The sequence below is a fragment of the Semicossyphus pulcher genome, unplaced genomic scaffold (genome assembly GCF_022749685.1).
Source record: "Semicossyphus pulcher isolate SPU_LCO1_2020_fin unplaced genomic scaffold, fSemPul1.0.p SCAF_9, whole genome shotgun sequence".
NCBI lineage: Eukaryota > Metazoa > Chordata > Actinopteri > Labriformes > Labridae > Semicossyphus > Semicossyphus pulcher.
In genome coordinates, this window is record NW_027211770.1 from 17562972 (window position 1) to 17588313 (window position 25342).

The 25342-nt window shown below is 44.6% G+C and overlaps 1 protein-coding gene across 2 annotated transcripts; it reads right to left on the bottom strand.

Moving 5' to 3' along the window:
• Positions 1-472: 472 nt before the first annotated feature.
• Positions 473-23970, bottom strand: nkd2b (NKD inhibitor of WNT signaling pathway 2b). Of its 2 annotated transcripts, none has more exons than XM_069656613.1 (10): positions 23685-23970; positions 23552-23578; positions 23339-23430; positions 4961-5021; positions 3737-3864; positions 2455-2550; positions 2189-2330; positions 1974-2031; positions 1758-1882; positions 473-1642 (listed from the first exon to the last, which is right to left on the bottom strand). In XM_069656613.1, exons 1-10 carry the CDS (start codon positions 23707-23709, stop codon positions 1020-1022), a joined length of 1377 nt encoding a protein of 458 aa, XP_069512714.1. In that variant the 5' UTR covers positions 23710-23970; the 3' UTR covers positions 473-1019. The 2 variants fall into 2 exon arrangements, with proteins under 2 accessions (XP_069512714.1, XP_069512713.1); XM_069656612.1 differs by having other exon boundaries at positions 1758-1885.
• Positions 23971-25342: the final 1372 nt, after the last annotated feature.

Sequence of the window (25342 nt, forward strand, 5' to 3'; positions counted from 1 at the left end):
TAAAATGTACATTATAATAAAGAATATTAACAGGCTGATCCTACATTATTACTTTACCTTGAGGCCCTGCATTCGAGGAGCTCTTTATTATTTTTTTTATTGACACCCTAGGGGGGCAGATGCCACCTTGCACTCAAGTTATAGCAGATTGTAGTTGCTACCATGTGGCATAAGACTACTCCCACAGGATAGTGAGTGATTTTGTGGTGCTGTTGTTCGATTTCTATCCACACTGAGGCAGCAGACACACCACAATCAAGTGTGTTATGAACAGAAATAAACAAACTGTCACTGCAATTATATAAATGAACTATATAACGTTTATTAAAATATATAAAAGACAAAATACATATATGCATAATTATATCCATGATGAAATATGCATATACAGTATAATAATTATACAGTAAAATGTGTTTACATATATAGATTTTTTATACATATAGCGAGATATTTTTGCATTTAAACTGGCAGTGGTGATTTCATACTCCCCCCATTCCCCACCCCCAAACAGGAAACCCCCTCAGTTCACATCAGGCCTCCCAGAGGAAGAAGCCTGCGTGAATAGCTTGAGAGCAGCAGCACCTTTACACCTGAGATCCATGTTTTGGAAAGGTCTCATCCAGAACAGCACACCTAACTGTGAAGTAATAGCTTCCAGAGACTTCAACCGACAGCATCATGAGGGGAGGGATGTCACGTCAACAGTTCTCTGAGCTATTTCTTTCTGGAATTTGTAGCCCAAATTAATATTGGTTACAATCGCAGCAGTCCCAGCAGAAAAAGTACAAAACTTCCAAACTGTGCCACACATCTTTTGTTATTACACAATAACTTCCTTGTCCAATATCATCCTTGTTATATCTAATCTCAGGATATATCTGTATAGCTTGTTATAGGAGAATAAAAAGATCCTGGACGGAGCGCGAGACTCCGTCTCATATCATAGAGTCTGTCAGACTGGTGTGGTTGGTTGTGGTTGGTCCTGTACAGTTACAGTCTCTGCACGCTGAGGGCGGTCATGTCTGATGGTAATGGTGGTAGTGGTGGTGGTGGTGGTGTTCGTGGTGATGGTGGTGCTCGTGACGCTGGACCAGAGGAACCACAAACCCCGGGCTGTTAGGTGGACCAGACGCCTGCTCTCTTTCCAGGCTCGGCAGTACAGAGGGCACAGGGGGGTGCTGCTGGGGGTGGGACTGAGGAGACAGAGGGGTTTTGGATGGGGACATGGCCTCTCGGGTTTTCGCCCTCAGGCGTTTGCTGTGACTGTACTGCAAAGGGTGCTGGTGGTGGCCGGAGGATTGGCCTTGGTGTGGCAAGTGGTACACGTCCTGACCCCCGTGTCCCGCAGCGCTGCCAGTGTGCAGCATGGTTTGCAGTGGCGGGTGGTAGCCGTGACATTTAGTGGATCTGCCACCTCCACTCCCTCCGTTATTCCCGCTGCTCCCCTTGTAGTTTCCTTTGGGGGATTTGAGGAACTGTGTGCCCTTGCTTCGAGACTCTGTGGGGTTGTAGCTGTCACCGATGACCTGTGAGCGGCGCTGGTGGATAACTTGAGGTTCTGGTTCTTGGGAGCGTGAGCGGCTCTGGCTGTGGGAGCTCCGAACATGAGCCTGCTCGGGAGGGAAGTCAGGGGTGGTTCCTGAAGGACAGGCATAAAAAACAGAGTTAAAGCTTCATACAAATACGATTAAAATGACTTTACTTTAGGTGTACGACAACAAGAAGGCTGTTAAACAGAATAAAGAGACGCTTGCCTTCAAATCTGGAGGTGTAGTTCTCTATACCAGCCAGGTCCAGGTAGTGATTCCTCCTCTCTGTGTTCTCATCCACACAGTAATGTTGACCCTCAGTGGCCGGCGGCTCATTGCTTTGCCCTTTACTGCTAAATAAAAAATGAACGAGAATAGTGGTGAGGCAATGACTCTGAAAATAGTTTTTAAATACACACAGTATACCTGATGTGTACTCACCTGGTGTAGGAGGACAGCCGCTTGTCAGCTGGACGCCCCTCGTCCTGGTGACAGCGATCTGAGGAGGAAAAGAAAGAGGAGTCAGACCAGGAAAATGAATCACTTAAAATCACTTTAAACTAGACTAAGAGTTAATCTGAGTGTCAGACAAAAACTTTCCCTCAACTCTCCAGATGGCTCACAACATGCTTGGATTGTAAAATGACCTGAGGTACCTGTTCCTGTTTCTCTTCTGTGGCTCCTGGGCTCTGGAGTGACGGTCAGTTTGACGCGCAGGGTCTTGCTCTTATTGTTGCAGGAGTGATTCACAGAGGCGTCCACCACATCATAGATGGTGTGCATCAGACTGGACATGTCCTATAGTGACGGATACAGCACAATCAGAACCAGTGAAGGAGACAGACCAATCAACATAAAGAAGACATAACAAGGAGCAAAGATAGCAAAGGACAAAACTACAAGGAAGCTAACACACACACACCTCTTTTGTAACTTTCCCACTGTTGTCAAAGTCATAAAGAGTGAAGATCCACTCCTGACGGTTGTCATCCTCCACAGAAACATCACACTCCAAGTCCTGTGGACACAAACATGAATGAACCACATCTTCTAATACAAGTACTTCTACAGTTTGTGGAAAACAAAGCACAGCAGTGACCAAGACAACAGGGGGCAGCAACGTTCTTGTTATTGTATTGTCACATCCTCTGATTCACAAACATCTTTCAAAAGGAAATGAGTCGTGTTCTACCTCATTCTGCATGGGAATTTACTGTAAGCGAGAGGTATTCCTGGCACTAGCACCTCTGATTGTAATCAGACAAAACTTCGCATGAAACACAGGATATAAACGCATGGTTGGTAATCTCTATCTTAACACCCGCTGTGCACATCTGTCTGTATGCTGACCCTGCTCCACACCAGATCCTGATTGAATTTAGGGACCAATAAATAGAATAAATAGGTTGTAATGTTTAGACTCCCATGTTTTAAAGATCAGCTTGGATCTGCCCTTTGGTGATCCCTCCTGGTTATGTGAGCTGAGGAGATGTTATAGAACCATAAAGCTCTGCTTCTTTCCCCGGGGTCTCCTCCCTTGTAAATGCACACTGCCCTTCACACAGAGTCAGCTCTGCACCATGCCTGCAGCAGGGCCCACACTCCAGATGTTTGTTTTTACAATTATGACCATGTTACCAGATACATGCGAATCAAAGCTGCTGCTAAAAAGTTGTAACTGAGAGTAGGGGCATGCTCAACACAAGATCATAATGGCAGGGCCCACCACCCTGACTATGGCCCCTTTTACACCGCCAGTTCAAGGTGGGATCATTACGCCTCTTCTATGTAAAAAGCACGCCAGCTCAGAGGCGGGAGGACTTCGCCCAACCATTCCGCCTCTGAGCAGGCATCAGATAGTAACAGAGCCGTGACAGAGGCGCCCTGTGTGTGTCTGTGAAGCCTGTGCTGTTTGTTAACACCTCGTGCACGTTTTGCTTCTGCAACGCTGCGTAAGAACACACACTGGGGCGGCTTCACACCAGCTTTGCCTGGTCCAATGTATAATTGCAAAAGTGGCATATCAGTTGAGCTTCTTTACAGCGCTATGGCGGAAATGCAATGTAAAAATTGTTTATTTTTCACTGTGCTCCCCGACACAAGGTAAAGGCAGCTGAGAGGTGAATGATTTACATGATAAAGACACAGAATCTGTCTCTTTGTATGATGTATCTATGTATAAAGGAAGATTTTTATCTACTTACATCCAGACTGATGCGTTTCTTCCCAGGAGCTTTTGTCCGATCTCTAAGTATCACCCGCTCCCCGTCCTCTGAGTGCAGGTACTGCAGGTAGCTCTCACAGCCCTCAGCCTTCTCAGGAGGAAGAACCACTGTCAACACAAGAGGACACATTGACGTTAGACACAATAACACTGATTTCTCATGCAGAATTTAGGAAACATTTGCTGGTTTCTTTTGCTACACGTCCAAAGAAAAAACCCCAAAATAGAACAAAAATATCTTAATGTCAATATCAAAATATGGTGTGTAAAGATATAATCTCGAAGGTTTTCATGTAAATAAATATCTGTTAAGTCACTATCTATGGCCCACTGATGAAAGCCTTTGCATTTGCAGTATATAGTATTATTATGGACTGGGTGTCTGTGGCGACATTCGCGGAAAGAATCTCAAGCGGCGCCCAGTTAGTGACGCGTTTTCCATGAGCCAGCAGTGGTTGGTCTGCCAGAGAGGGTAGGCGGAGCTAAGCGGCTGCTTTTCTGGTCTCTGTAAGTGTTGCGAGTAAACAGTAATCTACTATGGCTGAACAAAGAAAGCAAAGATCGATGACTACAGATACAACTTCAGAAATAAGTGAAAATCCAAAGAAAAAGAAACAAATTCGACGCTCAGATGAAGGCAAACAGTCTGAAAAGGAAAGCAACCGTCAGCGGCAAGTGTGACAACCGGAGCCAACCGTGGACGTCACACATGCAACACTGTCTGGATATCTGGGAAGTGTGCTCGGGCATTTACCGTTTATCGCCATAGGTGCCACCAAAGAGAACGAAACTGAGATCTTCGAGATTAGCACTTTAAAACTATGATTATAGAAGATTTCCAAGTTGCTTACGGTTCTTATGACATTGTTCTTCATAGTTTTACAGTGTTTCATCTATATTGGGTATTATGTGATCTTGTTAAAGCCTGGTAATGTCCGCCTTGAACTTTTGCATTAAAAACTAATGTCATATAATCTTGTGAAGACGTACAAAACACCAAAAGGTATACCCATTTTTTTACAACCCCAAAGTTTTCCTCTCATCATGCAAATTGAACATGAATGTATCTTGAAAACATTGATGAGTTAGTGCACAAAGTGATCTCATGCAGCTTTACATATACCAACTTCAAGGTTACAACTGTTTTCTGCAGCTTGAAATATCCCAAGTCAGTCTGAGCGAGACGACACCCTTCTCAACTTACCCTCTAGGGGACAGTGTTGATCTGCGAGTTGTCCGTCCTTCAGCGCACCGTTTGCAAACTCCTGGGACACGGAGAGAGGGAGAGAGAGAGAGGGGAAAGGAGGGGTGAGAGATGTAAGTGAATCTACAGTTCAGACCACAGACAGAGAGAAAACAAACAGTTCCAACTAAAGCATTTCCTACTCAGATGAGAGGGAGCGAGAGCGCTGGAGGCTCCAGAGCGGCCAAACACTTTGAACATCTGCACGCTTATTGTGTTACACTGTCTGGGACACAGCGAGGGCGGCCACAGCCAAGCTTTCAAGATCTCTCCAAGCCCTTCAAGCTGACCCCTCGTATCCATTAAAATGACCCATAATGCACTTCATCATCTGAGCTCTCTCTCTCTCTCTCTCTGTTTATCCTCCTCCTGCTTGATACTGGGGAGGCAGAAGAAGCTCAGAGTTCAGAGAGAAAAAAGTATGTTGCATTTCTTATTGAAAACTGAACTCCGGGAAGTTTGGTTTACATAAAACAAGCCTCACAATGAGCTCCCAGCAACATGTGTGTATTTATTTTCAATGGAGAATAATTGCCAGATGGAAATTTCCACGCACATAGGATGGGACTGATTAAATACAGAATTCCATCGCCATAAAACAAAAGCAGGACAAAAGGCTGGAAGGGGGGAAAGGCTTTGCTGTCATATGTGAATAATCTATATCCTGCATAAAACAGAACCACAGTGTATTCACAACCATCCCACATATGTGCTGATGCAGAGGCACACTGAGGCGCACACGCACACACACGCGGCCTTTCTTTAATTACAACTGGATTGTGGAAACAATGAAAATTAAGTGCAGCACAGGCCCTAAACCACAAGTATTTAAACAACAAATGATTCATCTTATTTACGTCATTCTCAGGCCTCTAAGCTGCTCCGCACACACTTTGAAATTAAATCCCACCAGATTGAATCAAGGAGGCCCACCGAAACGAGACAAATAAAAAACAGATAGATGCTAGAAAACAAAAGAACTCCGTGTACCTTCAACAGAGCCGAGACTCCAGCCAGAGTCTGAACATCTGCATGCGTTTAGGTGAACAAGCCCCCCCCCCCTCTTACCCCTTCCCCTCTTTCTTTCTGAGAGTAATGACAGCGCCAGGGCCTGTGGTTCTATTTAACAATCTCAGAGGTCGTGATTATTCCTCACTTCAGAGGATGATACCTCCAGCCTGTAATCTAGGCCTGACCTTCACCGCTGAAGGAGGACGGGGGAGTAGCTGGTTGAGCGTCAGGGTCAAGGCTCGGACACCCCCCTGAAAATTGAGGGAAAACAGTAAGAGAAGGGGAGTCTCGGGGAACAGGAAGTAAACAGGAGGGATAAAGAAGAGGAGCAAAGGAAAGAGAGAGAAGCAGATAAGAGGAGACGAAGAGGAGGATGTGGTAGGGGAGATATCTCCTATCTATTGCTTACTCCAGAGCTCTGTGGGAGGGGTGGAGGTGGGGTTTTTTTCGGATTCTGGAAGGCTTCTGGGAAAGGTGGAGACAACCGGTACCGCTCCCTGGGCCCCAAACAAGCAGCAGTCTTTAATCACCAAACACACACACACGCTGGAAAACCAGACAAGCGTATGTGTGTCCTTTCACAAAAAAGAAAACACACACACACACAGTTTCCATCTTTTGTGGTTTCTGCAGCCAAGTTGTTGTTTCCTTTCTGCTCTGGATGCTTTTATCTCCCTCGCTTTGTAGCGCAGTCGCTTAATGAAGGGCAGTATGTAAGGAAGAGGAGGTTCACACGCAGACACACTGTTCTGCAGCTCAGAGAGACATCAAAGACGCACATTGATTCTTCTCATCCTCGTTCCCGTGGGGCTACAGAGCAAGGTGTGAGCACCTCTAAATGAAAGACGGGATTCGTTTAAATTTAAGGAAACAAATCAATCAGCCGACTGCCAAAAGTGTCTCTAATTAAAATTCAGATGCGAGGGGACGTCTTGCTGTGTGCACAAGGAGGCGACCAGCGGGGCTTGTGTTGAACACATGGCTCCCCACCACCAACTCCACCACCTCCATGCTCATTACATCCTTTGGGGGAGCTAATGAGAGAGCAGGCTGGGCCTGACCGCAGTCTGCAGTTTAACGTCTAAACACATGGCATCTCCATCCACATCGCCCACGGTGTCGGGCTCAAATCTGCCCACCACATGTGTAATTAAGTGCGTTCTGGCATCTCGCAGCTCTCATTCTTTCACTATCAGATCACAAAGTGCTCTGTAGGCAAATGTGTTAGCGTTTTACAGCAAAGTGGTGCTCGTTTTCCACCAGTGAAGAACACCTGAAAAACCTGATATAAAGCTGTAATAGATCCTCGTTGTCTTAAAAAAACAGCGCGAAGAAATATGCACTGACAGCGTTCCATGTAAACAGACTCTGTCTCCGAGACGCCTCGACATTAGAGACAGACAGAGAGGTGTGTGATGTTTGTTCCTGTTTAATGCAGCAGTTCTGCCAAGCTTCCCTAAAGCCTCAGCCTACTGCCAGACTTTTATGTGGGATAGGGTAACCAGGGGAAGCTTTCATAGCTCCCTACCAGGTGACATCAGACATCCCCCAGCAGTCTCTCTCTCTCTCTCTGCCTGCCTGCCACCCATCCTCCCACTGGAAAACACTGCACATCTTTGTTCTCGCATCCCCCCCTCAAGCTCACCTCCTAAATATAAGTACACACGCTTCTTTTAGTCCATTCTTCAAACTATATGATGTACAGCATCACATCTTCAGCGTAGGTAGATGTATGAACTACGGGGGTGCTGGGTTGTTCTATTGATGGTGAATCCTTCTGCGCCACACCTGTACCAGTCGTATTTGTGGAGAAAGTTTCTATGTTGAAATGAATACAAGCTTGAAAAATGTATCAGCTACTCTTCAAAAGCAGGTGAGGCTAACATGCAGATTGTTTACACAGCTCCTCTGGCCTCGGGGTATGAAATATGACGACTTGATCAGTTGTCTGGATGCGTATCCGAGTACAAACATGCAGGAAAAAATAGACAGGATGGCACCTTGAGGCGTCCTCATATAGTTTGGATGCTATGCGGATTTCTGACATACTTATTTACTTAAGCATTCAATTCGGTGTTTGGGTCTCCTCTTGTTCCAAAGATACTATGCCTTTGTTTTGTACTGTGCAGTCGAAACCAGACAAACTATCTCACTTCTTTTATTTGATGTCACGGGAGAGCACCTAACAGTAGGACTTCTCCAGGATGTAAACAAGAAACAAAAATTCACGTGGATCTTATGAAGGCGCCACTGGAAAGCCTTCGTGACTACCAGCAGAGCAGCACGCCTCCCCCTCCTGGACATTCATTAGGGATGATCTTGCGCTTCCCCGGCGATGAAAGGGAGGATTGAGTAGTGTCAATATAAAGGAAGGAACATCATATTGTAAACAAACTGCGTGCTCGTCACCGCAGCATGAAACTGGAGAGGGAGTGGGGCCATTGAGAAATAAAAGCCCTCCATTCCAGAAGAAACCAACCTGGCCTTGACTCAAAACCAGATGTGAGCGGTTATACTGGAGAGAGGCAGAGACGAGGGGTGGGGAGGGAGGGAAGGGGGCTGAAAATATGGGACGCTAAAGGGAGAGGGCCGGTTGCACAACTTCTGTCTCTTCTCATGCAAGAAAGAACAATAAGTTGGTGTCTTGATGTCCTGAAAAGAAAGCTGTTTCTCTCCCTTTGGTGCACCAGGCCTCAGCTTTCAGTCCAAGTCAGGCTAATTATGGTGCTCTGAGTCAACACAGCAGCAAGTATTGGGTAGCGATATTAAAACAAACAGTTCTGCGTATACTGCTGGATTTGAGTAAGCCTGGCTAATAATGTTAAACACACACTGGAAGCATGCTTTAATGATTCAGGTTCTGCTTTCTGAGCACTGTTATCATGACTGAGCCAAGAGGCCTTCAGTAACGCTTTGGAGCGTTTTCAAGTTCACCCTGAAAAACCGCAACCTCACCTCAACAATCCTTTTCATTACTACAAAGCTTAAACCTGCCTTTGTCCACTAATTAGCGTATTTTATATAAAAGACGGCGTGGAGCAACATGCCTTTCTATGAATGGGAATGAGATCAGAGCAGAATGCCATCCTGTCATCTGGACCGGCCCCATGTGGCCCAGATACGGCCCTGCGTCAGGGCAGCGGGACTCTGTCTGAGGTCAAACAGGAGGCAGGACCTCTCCCTTGGCAGGACATGAATCACTGGGGTGAAGCCTCTCCGGCCCTAGTATAACAACAGCTGTGTGGAGAGATGAGCATGCTTGCCTGTCTATGTAAGAGCAGCACTGAAAGTCACCCGCTCCTCTTCAATCAGGAGGGACTATCTCCTAAACTCTACACGCCTCCCCTCCCCTCACCCTGTCTTCTCTCACTTTGATTATGACCTGCTGGACGGCATAAACAAAGATTAGCATCACTGGCTGACCTCCCTGCATCTGTCATCGATGCTGTAATCAGCTCGCCTTCAATAAATGTGGGCTTTGATAGGAGTCTGATGTAATGGAGTGCCGTCGTCTCAGCTGTCACACAGGCAGCTACTGTAGGGACTAGAAACTATGCGCTTCATACCAGAGACTGGAATCAGGCTCATGAATGTGGGTTAGGCAAATGTATGAAATAATAGAGTTGATCACAACACTGTTGATGTATTTTATTACTGGAAAAAGAAAAACATGAAGCGTCTGTCGTGGTTCAGTCGATCAAAAACACTGAAGTAATGCATGAAAGTGGTGCCACACACACTCTGACGGCACCACAGAGAGCCTGCTGGTGTAATCCAATAGTCTCTGTGTGGACTTTATGTGACCAATGCCATGTGTTATATGCACTCATACATTTAATGATCCTCTCAAACACAGTTTGGTAAATTGGGTTGTATTTACAGTCAAAAGTGAGGCGGTCTTTTAGGTGTATTAAACACGTCACACAAAATGAGGACTTTAGAAACTACTACCTACTGCAGCACCAGACAAAAATGTACACAGAAACCAGACAGGGCTCACACAGTCCAAGTTTCAAACATGCACACACACCCTGACAAACAAGAAAGAAGCGAGTGCACAGGTCGACGGCATATCAAAGCCTGTGTGGGACAGGCGGTTAGACTCAAACAGGATGTTCCTCTGTTTCTGGCCTCCATGTGAAATTCTGTAAGCTCCCGCGCAGGCCCCCGGCTCTTAAGCCCGGCCAATGGGGAGCGCGCCCAGGCCGATAAAGCTGAGGGGATTTGTTCCACATTCCTCAGGCCCTTTAAACAACACAGTGGATCTCAGGATGCCAGGTTGTGGGTGAGGTGGCTGCTACGCCAATCCCATTATGGTCCAAAGCTACTCCACCTCTCACGCAGGCATGTTCTCTCCACAAGTGTCCAGCTGAGCAGTATTTCAGAGCGATCAGCTGCGATGATCTCATGTAGCCAGGGGTTCAGTATAAATCAACTCTTCAAACTACGTGTCTGTCAGTTACAGTCAAAAGGGTTTTGTAAACACTTCTCCGCCTTGTCTGCATCTGCCGTCTGAAAACCATTTCAACACGATCACTCTCACCTGTAAGGGCTCTGTCTGCGTACTGTAGTCAGTGTCAGGTTTCCAGCTGTCTGTCTAGCATTGAGACGTCAGTTATAATTGCTCTCACCTGTGAGATAACCACCAACACCACTGTTTTCACTGATCGTTTTGTTAAGCTGCGAGGGATTTGAGTCACAGCTTTGAAAAGCGGGCCTGGCAGTTCATAGGGGCGAGGCTCTGCGGTTGGAGGCTGGTGGAGCTACAGGCGTTACAGTGCTCCTGTGGGTGACTGAGAAATGTAAACAAACCATGTTGGGGAAGGACAGCTGCGCGCCAGTGTGGAAGAGCAGCAACATGGCCCAAGCTTTACATGTAGAGTGGTTCCTGTTGCCCACAGCCATATTAGATAAGCTAAAGTACCACTATGTTCTTCACCCACCTCGTCACTCATTATGTTCCAAATATGTTCTTATGAATAGACTGTGAAGTGTTTTTTAGTGGACATTGGTCCTATACGTTTCTCATAAACTTGAATTATCAGCAAGTTGGTTTCTTTTGTCAAGCTAGCATGTGAACAGCCATTGGCAGAAGCTTGACAACTCAACCACTTATCGTTAGCATACTAGCCATTACTTAGGCTACTAACTATTCACACGTTGTATCCAAACAGTTAGAAAACTGTCTATTTATTATTCATTATTTCCGCAAACAGTTAATCCCTTATTGTTTGTCCCTTATTGCTAGCTAACAACAACAGTTAGCTAGCACTTTAACTGCTAGGCAACTTTTAGCTATCTCCAGTGTTTTAATAAAACTTCTTTTAGCTAATTTTACATAGTTAGCTTACTTTTTCAACTGTTTATTCATTACATTTCGCTAACTATTTAAACAGCTAATCAGTCCCCCTAGCTCTTTAAACAGGTCAATGCTAACTTTTAGCTTACTTGTTTACTTCTTGCTAACAGTTTTTATCATGACAGTTAGCTAACATTGCCCACTATCCATTTCTCCATATCCAAAATGTCATTTTATTACCATAATCATTTTAACAACTAAGTAATCTGTGTCTAAGCCATCTATTTCAATTTGACTGCTTGCCAGCCAGCTAGCTTTAGCTCAGGCTCACACGCAGCATGTGTTGACAATTGGCTTAAATTGAACATCAAATGAACCAAAGAAGAGAACCGCACCTATTTACAGTCCTGATTGCTGTTAATTTCTTCCTCCTAACCGCAAATATGTGGATATATTGTTTAAGCAAATTACAGCTTGTATTGAGTCGAGCTTTACACGCTCCCTGGAAAATGCATGACCCCTGAAGTTCAAGCCCCCTCTGACTGGAATAAAGAGCACCTGAAAGATGCTGTCTCTCTAATCCACTGTGACATTTTTGCTGCTCACTTAAATCTGAGTCACTCTTGCTGTTAAGGGCTTGTGGTCTGGTGAATGAGCTGCCTGCTGGTTTCCTGAATATTTCTTCCAGCGGGATAAGAACAGGTTCAGGGTCAAAACCAAGGCGCTACAGTCCACTGGTTACTGCCCCCTCTGGGTAACTTAGGCAGAGAAGAGCAGATCCATATGACTGACTGCGATAAGAGGTGCTTTTGCGCCCGTGACCAATCAGCCAGTAATGTAGCATGAACTCCCCACACATCCATCTTGGAGGCATGTTGGGCACACAGATGGGTGGCTGTTGTTCTGTACTATTACTGCATTTAGCCCTCTGGTAGAATCAGGCTCGCCGGTCAGACAGCAAAAAATACAAAGTTCAGTCTGGTAGGATGCAACAAATAACCAAGGTTGACAGGCCAGCACACAGGCAGAGCCCCTGATAACTCATGTTCTGTGGCTGAACTATTCTCAGAGACACTTGCCAAACCTCAGCTCCTATGAGACACCACTTGTTTGCATAATTGTAGCTGTTCCTTCTTACTAGGAAATATTTAAGGCTTGAGGCCATCCTGCCAACATTGTTTGGGTATAAAAATGTCTTGGCTTTGCATACTGCTGCACAGTTTTTGACACACTCTTAAATCTGACATACTGAGAAAAAAGAGCTGCTGCATATTCAAAGTGGCTGCACCTCTTTTATCTCCTCTCTGTGTCTATGTTGTTGTGTAACGCTCTCTTACTCTGCGGTACTGCTGTCTCCTCCATACGGTTGGGATTGCCAGTCTCAAAGACCATGAGAATTCTTGACACTGCAAGAACAGGCTTATTTCCAAGCTGTGAAGTTCCTCACAGACCTGGAACCAGACAGGGGGTCATACCAGGGTCAACACCAAGTGTTTTCCTGAGGATTCCTAAAAATACACTCCTGCTGGGCGCAGGAAGCAGAGGAGACTCCACCATCTTCAGATGACGCGAAGGAAGCCTGAGGATGTCAAATGGACCATTGGCAGAGGGCCACTGGCCGTGATACGTTGGCGTATGAGACACAACTTCCCATTAAAAAGATGAACAGATGTAGAAAAAAGAAAAGAAGCACATGAGCCAATTACTGATGCGCCAAACTCGCGCACAGCTCATTCATATTTCTGTTGAATTATTCTCAAAGAAAATGACTGGTCGAGGAAATAAAAGGATGTGACGGTCTAGTGAATTACTTTTGAAAACAAAGCCACTGGAGAAGAATTTTAATGCCTAATGATACACGCCATTCATCATTATTTTTATTTGTGACACATCACAGAAACACGCCGAGTAGAGATTTTGAGACCACAGACGGCGAGACTGCAACATCTGTGCTTCTTCCTCTTGGACTGAAGCCTCCATGTGTGCACTTTAGTGACCTGACAGACTGGCTGTGTGTGTCTGAAACACTGTTCCCCAGTGTGAAATTCTGCAACGTAATTCATCCATGGCACAAGCAGAGATCAAAAGGCTACGGTGCAGAGGGCAGCTCAGCAGAGCGCACACAGAGTTAGTGCTTTCACAGCCATAATTACTGGAAACCAGGGCTGGGAGGCTATATGAAAGAGTACTTAAACATGAGCTCAGTTAGCTTAGCTTGGCTGCTTGTATATTCTTATCTTATCTCAGGTATAAAGCTACAAGTCTGATGGAGTTTTGCTCTTTATCACAAAGCAAGTCTGGAGGCAGTCCACTTAAAAGCGCCAAGTGTGACACTTGTAAGTTCGATAAAAGTTCTTCAAAGACGACTGATGCTTCAAAAGCAGAGGCAGCTGATGTGCAATAACACCTTAAAAGCTTTGAGATAATCAAGTGCTGCCGGGATAGAGCGGTTCTTAGCGCTGAGCACTGTGGGTCAGGGTTCAGATACTGTGATTCACAGGCATTCTTGGAGTGATAGGATCAGTTAGCCCCCATCAACACGAAGAAGTAGGTACCTGTTATAGTGAAACACCATGACGAGCTACTATATCTGAGAACTTTTAAGAATTTATGTAAATCTATTCCCAATAATTTTCTAATTTTCAAAGGCAGATTTGAGACAGTATATAAGAAACAGATGAAGCCTCTTGGTTTCACAAGTGAAGCCAAGTGCATTAAACCTGCATTCTTTCTAATGGCCAGCAGGGGGCGACTGCACTGGTTGCGAAAATAAGTCTGATAGGATGAAACCCGATTCTCAATTGATTTATTACCTCAGTAAACATTTGACTTACCACAGACTGTATATAAAGATGGATGACATGACAGCTCCCTAAAAGTGAAGCCAAACCCTCTCTATCGCCCCCTGCTGACTGGCTGCAGTGTAGGTCATAAAGCCCGCCTCGTCCATGTTAACAGATGGGACATGAGTCAAACTATAAAATCTAAATACACGCCAAATACATTTTTCTCAAACATGGTTTCTGTCATTATAGTTAGTTCTTATCGTGCTGATTTACGTCCAAGTGTTCATTTTTCTGACAAGTTTATTTGTTATATGATGCTGTAAAAAGGTGATGATTGACAGCTCTGTTGACAAAAACGGCTCCTGCAGCCGATCTGTTCCTGATTAGCAGAGTGGAGGAGGAACGGCGAGAGGAAACGTAACTAAAACAATCACTACAGTCATTGAAGATTCCATATCTGTGAACGTTAACCTCAGACCAACGCAGAGAAGCTGTTCTGCTGTGAAACACGCCGGCCTGCGGGATCCTTGCTGTTTTTTTCGGTAAGTTAAGTGTGTGTTTTGGTTAGTGGAAGTGGCTACTATCTCTACTGCGAAGCTCTGACTCTTAATGATGTCACCAGCGGAAGATGGCTGCACCCGCCTGGGGGGTATTTTGGCTTTAATTCCGTACAATGAGAGCAGATGGAGACGCGTCGTCCACCTATATATATATTCATTAGTCTCCACCCTGTCGCCCAAATATGGTCACGTCTGGTTGTGAAAAAAAAAGATGGTGACGGACAAGTGCCGAACTGGAGGCTTCACGCTCGAGTCCAATTGGTGACCTCATAGTGGCTGTCTATAATTAAAACACAGTTTTTCGCCCACGCATTTGCAGTAAAATGAAATAAAATCCTGATTTGGAAAAGAGTGTGTTTTCTTTGTGAAGCACCTCCTATGAGCAGATGGTGTCTCTGAAAGACTCTCAGCGAGGGGGGGCAGGCATCTCAAGGAGAACTGCTGTTTATTTGAAGTGAGCCTTTAGGTAAACATGTTTCATGGCACACAGGGCTAGGTCAGCTTTTGAAGTGGACAGGCTCAGGAAAGAAATGGGTGGGGGAAGAAAAGAAGGCTGCCTTCAGAGGAAATGAGAACAGTGGCCTCTTTCAGCGCCGTTTCATCCTCTCCCTCCCTCTCTGTCGCATATAGAAAGAGCACAAAAGGTGTTTGGGTATAAAAACACAACGCTGAATCCTTAGTTCTTCTTAACACATACCTAGAATCATTATTTTCCAAATATAAGCTCCCATGAAGATGTACCACCCATGACAGAAATAAACCACTTCCTTTTAATGGAGACCCATTGAGGGTTTTGATGACAGGAACAGGTTTGTGTAACAAAAGCAAGTTTGCAGCCATTCCCCATCAGAGAGGAATGTGATGTGCAGAAGAAGGGGGCCAGGCCTGTGCTGTCTGCAGAGGCCGGATCCAGGCTTTGAAGCTGCGAGTGTGTTTCAACAGCTAACCACTTTCAGATGGGACTGTGGCGTTTTATGAGCTGAGTAATAGCGATACCTACACATGTGCAGGCTTGGGGTCCCAAAGAGGGGGAAGCTCAGCTCAGAGCACAGAGAAAGATGCCTAAATCCTCGGGGGTCTGGGTTTGGGTGTGGGGTTGATAAACCTTGTGCTATGGCATTCTGTATTTGAAAGACAAAAAGATGGATGCTGTGTACACTTGCAGACGCTTCATTGCAGTAAAGCATCACAACAATGAGTTACAATGCCAGCAGCTCTGGGTGCCATCCGCCTTGCTTGGTCCTTTACCATACAGGAAGTCGGGTTTGTGGTGGGTGGTGTTCCTTTCTCCAGTCTCAAAGCTAGCAGGGCGTCAGGTTCAGGAATGTGGAGCAAGGATGAAGTTTCGAAGCATTCAGGGGTTACTCTGAAGGCTTTCTGTTTTTTTAAGAGCAACACAGGGAGTGAATTTTATCTAACAAAGAAGAAGAACATGGTGTCACAACATGCAGAGTGTTGATGAGTCGCTATAAATAATAAAGCCAATGTAATTTTATTATTATTTGTTTTCTTCTGTACTGTACTGTACTGTATGTAAACAAACAACAAAGGTATCCAAAGATTTATGTTCTCAGTCATTCATAGCTTTCAGTGTATTGTGCCGCACACTGCTATTTAGTTTCCCCTGTGCTTTTATTGTGAAATATATGTCAGGTCAGCATCTGACCTCTGTGGAGACAATCTCAAGTTTCCAACCAGCTGAACTCAGAGGATAACAAACTTGTGTCCAAAGGAGGAATTCCCTGTCTTCTTTGAACAAACAAGCAAAAACTCAGTTTCTCTTTTCATCTGCAAATATTTAAAACACAAAATATTCAATATTTCTTATGACAAAGTTTAATCTTGAGTCTGAGTCTTCCTGTGTTCTTCCTGTGTGCGCCTAACACGCTTACTGAAGATGTAATTTAAACAATGTAATCAATTAAGAATGCCCATAATGACAGCATATAATAACACCACCAACAACCATAACTGAAAAAATATGATATTCCCCTGGCTGCTCTACGGCTTGTGAAATGAAGTCCACTTGGAAAAGAGCTAAAGCTTTCTAAGGGGGAACAGGGGTTTATGTGGAAACATACCTTACACACTAAAATGTAATAACCTTTGAGTCTCCCGGTGTTTTACTTGGCTGGGAGAGGCATAAGATCAAACACAGACTAGGATCCAGCAGCCTTTGCCAAAAATGTCAGCGCTAAGCGCACTGGGCTCCAGCGTCAGGTATTTTCTTTCCCCTGGCAGGGAGCGAGAGCAAAGACACAGACCAGCGTTAACCCTCGACGGGACTGCCCCAAACATCCACCAGCACCCTAACCCTGAAGGGGAAGTGAGGTCTCCCCTCTGTCATCAGTGACCGAGCACGTCTAGGGCATATAGTGTCACTGAAAACCTGGGCTCCATTCAGGAAGTTGAGCTAATTACACGCAGTTGCATGATTGATGACTTGCTGCGATGGGGTCCTGTGAAGCTACGCTGATCCCTCTGAAGTTCACACACAGATATCCTCATGAATATCATGAAACGCAGTGACAAGAAGTAAGTGACTTCAAAGCAGCGATGATGGGACTGAGATGGCTCCAAAGGCAAAGAGCCTCGTTCCATATGTCTGCAGATAAGAGCTCCAATAAAGCAGGAAGCTGAGCGACCGTCATTTCTCGTGTCTAAATATATACATGTCTGTTCTGAGCTGTTGGGCGATATTTCAGTTATTATTTATGATGTCAAATATGTGGTTGAAATGTTGAAATGGCAACAATCGTCCCAATGTTGTCTCTGGTTACTTTGTAATTCTGTTTTGATGTAGCTATTTTTACTTTACACTAGGTGAAAAATAGGCATTGAGTATGCTACTAGTTATATTATTGATTGATACCACATGTCAGTACAGTAAATATGAAGCTACAGCCAGGAGGCAAAAATACAAATCCTACCTCATGAATATGACACCCTGCTTTGACTCTGATTGGCTAGGAGAGGTTTCCGTCATGGTCAGGGTTGGTTAGCTTTAGGCCTGGGGAGTGATATTGGTAAGAGCTAGGGTAAGTATATCAGGGTAAGCCAATCAGATTTAGGGTACGACTGGTCATTCCTCTGCCATAGTAGCCATGAGATAGTTAGCGTATAGCTAACAGCTAAGTTATACTATGGTGGATAGCAGCAGCCCATGGTGTACAGGCAAGTAATCAAGGTAGGAGCCTTCAAGCTAACACTGCCACTGCTGCTAGCCATTCGTCATACACATTGCCAGCTGATTTTTAAAGATTACATTTTGTGCCTTTTATTCCTTTATTGATGGAGAGGACAGAGGACAGTGTTGGAATCAGGGGAAGAGAGAACGGGGGGTGACACGCGGCACCCAGGTGGGCGTTGAACGCAGGGCCGCCGCATCGAGGACTATTAACATGGGCCGCTAATTTAGCCACTGAGCTAAACCGTCGCCAGCTTGAGGAACTAGTTTTAGTTTGTTACTTTTGGAATGAGCTAGGCTAGCTGTTTCCAGTCTCAATGCTAAGCTAAGCTCCTGGCTGTAGCTCGATATTTACTGTGGACACAGGAGAGTGGTATCGATCTTGTCTCTCAAGTCTCAACTAGAAAGAATAAGCACATTCCCAAAATGTTGAACTGTTCCTTTAAGAGACGATGTTTACATTACCAACTGGCCTAACATGCCTAAAATTAAAGGCTTCAGGTTCTCTGTGTGATAATTTGTGCGTAGTGTGGTAAATAGCAATTTAAAGTGCAGAATAAATCGATGAATAAAACTTAGGTGGCTGAAGGATTAATATAAAATCTAACAAGGTGAAAATGTTGTTCTCGGCTACGTCATCACCTTGCCCATTCGCTCGCGGTGAATGCTGCTGTGTACATTGCAGTTGTGGCTCAGCGCTCTAACAAAGCTGCACCGTCATGCCGCCTTTGTCATTTTGCATTGGACCAAGCAGCGCCAGCGTAAAGCCGCCCTAGTGTGTGTTTTTACAAAACGTTCTGGCGTTGCGGAAGCAAAACGTGCGTGAGGTGTAAACAAACAGACAGCGCTGTTCCGCCGTGTTGGCTCTGCTGTTTACACAGACGTCGTGTCACCTCTGTTACTACCTCCAATGCCGGCTCAGAGGCAGAGCGTCTTCGTCCCACCATTCCACCTCTGTGCGTTTTACAGAGGCGTAACAGAGGCGTAATAACCTGCCTTGGACTTGCAGCGTAAAAGGGGCTATTGGTTCACCCCAACTTAGCGCTTACTTTTTACTAGAGGGGTGGCAGGAAAAAGTCAGGTTAAAGTCAGGGTGAATGGCTATGGTGGTTTGCGTTCTCGCATGCACCCCTCCTGGACAATGTCAGAACATTTTCAGTAGAGCATTGCATGTGTGAAAAGGGCATACTAGGCCCTGACTGGTGTTGTGATGTGTATGGGTCTTTGATTCCCCCTGATGTCCACAAAGAGGCCTCACTTCCTCCATGAGCGCAGGTCACAGGCTGAAAGTGAGCAAACTGCTTCAAAGTACTCAAGACAGCATAAATACCCTCAGAAAAACAAACATTTAATCTGCCTGCAGTGTTCTAATGTGTTCCCCCATTAGGCCCGGGCCACACAAACCACTCTCTGCCTTTCACACACAAACATACAGACAGTGAGCGAGAGAGGAAAGAAGCCATGTGGTGACACACACTACACAAACCCTCCAACATGAAAGACGGGATAAAACAAGCAACTTGTGACGAGTGTCGAGGCCGACCAGGTGATGATGTTTGCACTGACGGAGAGGTGAATGTTTGCTCGGGACAAATGGAAGCTAACATTAAAAAGACTGTCTCAAGAGACGTGTGTGATTCGCATGTCGAACAGCTGCTACAAGTTAATATAGAAGGTAAGGTGAGATCAATGGTCAGCTACTTCCTCCCCAAACAATGCCGTGGACAAGGCGGATGAGGCTCTCCGTTACGCCCCTTCCCCCACAACCCCCTTCAAATATCTCCCCCATGAAAAAGAAAACACCCTTAAACCCCCCCCTCCTCTTCTCCTTCTCCTCCTCCTCTTTTCCTCTTCCCCCGCCACCCTCTCCCTCTCCCACCCCATTTCCACCACAGCCCCTCTCCCTGCTCCAGGATTTTGCTGTACAAACCAGGAACAGATGTCTGCCGGGGCCGTGCTGAAAGACCCCGCTGTTCTGGATGCCAGCCACATGCTTTTCATTCAGAGATGAAGGCTCACAGCTCGCCTTCTTGTGAAGCCAATTTCAAAAAAAAAAAAAAAGAGAGGTGGAAAAAAACAAACTCTCCAAATGCCTTTAAGTCCCTTCAAAAGCAGTACATATATGAGCACACCTTTTTGTCTCCTCTGTGAGATGCAGTGCTCCCCGGAAGTGGACATTTGCGGTTAAAAGTCATGGAGGTTAAAGGTCATGAGACTTTTCTGATGAGAATATTCTCAATATAACTAAAAAGAAATGACCTCAGCGTTAAACTTGTGGCCGTACACCGAGAAAAAGGGTCACAGCCATGCGATGACACAGATATCCCAGCCTCACGTCCAAATCAAACACAGCTCACTCAAAGTGGCGACTAGAAGATATACCCAAATGTGCAGCGGCGAAACGCTCCAAACATAACATCCATTCTGAGCGGGATCGCCAAATGAGGATTTTTATATAAGGGGAAAGTCTTATTCACAGATTCCAAATGAATGTTAAATAAACATTAGCTTACAATTAGTTTAGTGAGCTGCTTGGGAACTCTGCTCTTAAACTAAATTTATTATTGAGGGCTGAGTGCTATGTAACTCTCCGTAAGTCAAAATAAATCTGCGTCTCGGCGCTTTTGGCACATCCAACTGAATCCCTAAACGAGGCCCTTTTTTTTTTTTAAATCTTCAAGTGTGATATTATGAAGCTTTCAAAGCGGAATAATAAAAGGTCTTTGTTGTGGAATCTAAAATGATGACACACTCCTTCTTCACAGGCCAAGTTTGTGGGAAGTTGTGAGACAAAGGATGGTGCTGAAAGGCTGAATTAGCCTGTCATTATTTGGGCATCCATGCATGTCTGTTTGAAGCTCCAAAATGAAGCGCTGCGGTCGTGTGTGTGTGTGTGTGTGAGTTTGGATTGTTGATGTTTCCAGAGGTGAACCACGGTGAACCTTCACAGAGCTCTTCCATTATTTGGATAAGTACAGGGTTAGGAGGTTTCTGCATTACATATTCAATAACTACAGACGAGGCGGGGTGGGTGACTACACCTCGGCCTGCCACTTTGATCTCACCTGTAATATTTCTACATTACACCAGCTGCTTGGAGAGGGAAGACTCCGCTTGAACACCTGCAACAAGGTGTCAAAAATCTACTGCCAGGATGAGCCAAGTCATCCCGCTGAATCACACTCTCTTTAGCCGCACAAGCCACACTGTCCCGAGCCCATAGGATGACAAACTGAGGGCAAACTGCCAGCTGCAATGTTGAATCACGGTTTGAAGCACTATCAATATTTAAACCCGTCTTTGCATCCTTTCATCTTTTGTTATCTCTTACTAAAGCGCAGAAAAGCATTCAGAAGACGCTGAATAGAAATGACTGCTTTACTGAGGAGATTTACATGTTTGCACAAACTGATGTCGGCCTATGTAAGCGCTCGTCCCTCTTATTTTCTCTGGGTTGTACTCCATCCCTCAGCCCCCTCCCCCCCAGGACGGGACAGGGTGAGGGGATAGAGGGGTGAGGGTTCGGAGGCTCCACTGATATCAGAGCCCTTTTATAACTCCCAGCTCTGCGCTTTGAAGTCGCAGCCAGACAGCTCAGGAATCTTACTCCCCCGTTTGACAATGAGGAGGGGGGAGGGATGGTCAGAGCTAAACAGCGTGTTTGGCCAATCTCTTCGTGTAAGAAATCATAAGTCATTTTAATGGTTCCTGCTCATCATGAGGCAGGACTATGTAGTGAAACTACTATCTGGTGAAATACGTTTAAATATGCTTAAATAGAATAAAACAACCTGCTTTTTTAAATCACCTCAGTCACAGGACAGATAACAATCCCATAATTATTTCTAGAAATGTGACAATGTAATCCATCCTGAGAAAAGAATTAATTGACTTTACGTGGGATCAAACAGAGAAATTGTGCTACTGCAGAGATAGCTTATATCTGCGTGAGATGGGAAGCTACGCTGCATGGAAACCATCCCTGCGGACATCATTTATCTTTACATTAATGTAGGCATGGGCTCGTTTCAAACAGCATGAATGGAGCTGTCACTGTATACCAGCAGGCAGTCACATATTGCTTCTGCCGTACAATAGCGAGCATATCTATGCAACATATCGTCACAGTATCAATTTCATTCATGATACTTTGCATCGGGGCTGCAGCTGACTGAGAGTTACATTATCCTGTCATCTGCATGTTTATTTTACATTAACCAATTTTCATTTTCAACAGAGGTTTCCTGCTCTAAGACGCAAATAAAGCATCATTATTTTACTATCAGTACATATGAGGAGTAGTATATTCTGTAAGAGATGATAGTCTCAAAGAAAGCAGGAGAAATGACGGGGCTGTCTGGTTAAATGCCGATAGTTATCCAGTTCTGGTCCGTGAACGAGCCTCTGATGAAACCAGCTAATGACACAGAATAAATCAGCGGCACGACTTTGATAGAAGTGAGGGTGGGACCCACCTACTAATAAGTGTCGAGCTTATGCCTTTGGTGGTTTCCCTTCAGGGAAGCGTGAAGTCAGACTCCTCTGAAGCCGAGTAAAGTTCTCTTTTAATTTGCCATGAGTGGGCGGTTTATGGCCCTGATATAATCTATAACTCTTCCACTATTACAACCACCCACCTCACCGATCTTCAGCACCTCTGAGTGAACTTCTCGCAGACTCCGTCTGAGAGTCTGAGACTCTTGTACCCCTCAAAACTAGGAACTAATTGAAGTGATGTAATGTTATGCTACGGAGGGCTGCCCACTGGGAGCCGCACTAGAATGGGAGGCATTGAGGAAAAAGACACAGCCCTGAGTCATGATGCCAGCAGCCACAAGAGCAAACTTTATATCCCTCACAGTCTGAGAAACGACTACCTTTCCATCCACTCTGTGTCTGAGAGTGTGTGTGTGTGTGTGAGCTGCTCTGCCAAGCCGCTTCAAACACACACACACACGGGGCTCATGGCTGTCATAACCCATCCAGTGATGCTGGCAGGGGAATAACCGCTGCAGTGTTGTGCCGGAGCCAGACATGACAGAAAAAACAACAACCTACAACTCTGCAAAGACATCAGCATGTCTTCACACATGCCTGTGAATACAGCCTGCTTCCCCCTAAAGTAAAGAGGTTCTCAGCTCATCTTTCAGGAGGAGGGGATGTAACAGCTTCAAGCAGACAACTTTTGAAGTGGCTGACAGATTCATCACATCAGCAAACGCACTTACAGACAGACATATTTTTTCCAATAATGAATTTTACACACATAACAAACAGGACTGTTGCATTTAAAGCCTAACAAGAGGACGTGACATGATTATATTTATGAGTAACAGACACATTCAGGCAGAACATGTTTAAAATCTTCCATACCAAAATAAAGCAGACAACTTCATGCTCTCCTGCAGCCTCATATACTCGCACATGTCTTTTGCTGTTGGGCTTATTATAGTTCTTATAAAAAACATGTGAATAAAAGACAAAACTGTCTGATACCTGCATGTTCTTCAGCTTGTGCTCCGTCGCGCTGTACCTCTCACATTCCTCCATCCCTCTCCGGAGGAAGGCGTTCACAACAAAACTGTCTCCTGAGACGGGAAGAAAACACAGCGATCAGCAGGTATAAACCTCAAGCTCACCCTGCAGTTTATCAGATTATTAGTGTACATGAAGCTTTATTATGCAAATCTGATCTGTGTGTGTCCTCACCTTCAGGGTTTTCTCTGCGCTTACACGCTTCAGATGAGCAGACAGGGATGCAAAACAGACAATCGTTAATTTTTTGCAGAGTGAAATAGAAACACATAAATCATTCACTTCTTACAACTAGAACTTGTCTTACCATGTTTCGACTGAAGTTTGCCCATTCTTAGGTCCCTCTCTCTTCCCTGGATTAATAAAGATACTCCGAAATCGGACTAGGATAACACAGTCACTGCCTCAGCATGGTCACATTGTGTTTGCTTTGAGAAGAAAACTCCAACTTCATCCAAAGGCAGGGCATCAAACCGCGAGTTCATTGAAGCATCAGCTGTGTGCGTGCAGACAAAAGATAAATCTGTGGAAAAATAAAGCTCTATGAAGCTCTATGAAGCAGACAGGACGCGCTCGCTCTCTGTCTCCACACTTCCCTCCAGTCCGACTGAGTAAGAAAGCGCTTTGAACTCAGCACAAACCACAGAACGTCAAGACTGACAGGGCACGTGCAGTACTTCCGGCTAGTGCTTCACAAAATAAAAGTAATACAATTTAAAGAAACCGTGGGGAGAAATTTGTCAAATATTGACGGAATTATAAGCAATAGCGTGACATAAGCTGATAAATATATAGGTTAAGTTTGTAAAACGTTTCTTTCATGTTTTATTCAGTTTATTGTGGTTAAACAAATCATTTTAAGCTAGCTAATCCGAGCAATTACATTATTTTTATTAACGGACTACAGTAACAGTCTTTTAAGAGCTTCTCAAATAATAACAAATAGGCCTACCACACACAATTAGAATAAAAGCCAAGGTTAAGGCTGTTTATAGTGCTACTGTTTGCACCATTAAATTATTTTGCTCATGCATTAGCAATATAACTAAAGATTTGCCATTCACTGAGTTTGATGGCCCTTATCCATCTTTAATATATTTACATGATGTAAGAAGTGCTTGGAGCAGCTGCACGTGGAAGGAAAGTGTTTGGAAAGCAAGGAAAAAAAAGTTTTCAGGTAACACCTAAACCATGGAAATCCTCAAATTGCATTGCTATTACCTGCAAACTTGCCTTCTTAAATTTGGTGTGCAATAAATACGTTTGTATACACCAAATATTTTTTTTATTTACCTTTGATAACGTGTGCTTTCTTATTTAAATTGACTCATTTAAAGTTTACCAAATGCACCATTACTTTGAAAATCTCATTCATTCGTGTTCCGGCTTTAGGCTTCGATCAGCTTGACGAGCTGAGCACTGGTTTGGCAGCTCCTGTCGTTGAATGTAAAACCGCGTCCTCTGTTGGTGTGATTTTTCCGTACAGCTCCATTCATGGTTTTCAAAGTAGGTTTAATATCCATTACAAGGGCATTCTTTTTGGTTAATGAATGTCATTATTTTAGGAGAGCATTGTTTTTAGGCCTATTTGTACCACAAGTTTATCTCTGTCAGAAATACACACCAAAAGATAAAGTCCCAACTGAAGCATTTACACATAGTCCTCTGATTGTATATAAACAAGAAATGGGTACACACCTTCATAAACAGCAAACTATAGAAAGTCACAAAACAGATGTCCTCTCATCGCCTCTAAACCAGAATTCATGTAACATAATTTATACTAGACTTTTCATATTTTCTTGCATGTAGGGATAAAAACACATAGTGCAATCAATAATAACATTATTATTATTTTGTAAATAATTATGCTACTTGTGCTAACCCCACACTGCTAGGCCGCCCATTATCATTTCCATCATTGGCTTTAGGTCTGTGCAGACTCTATAGATAAACTTTTGTTTA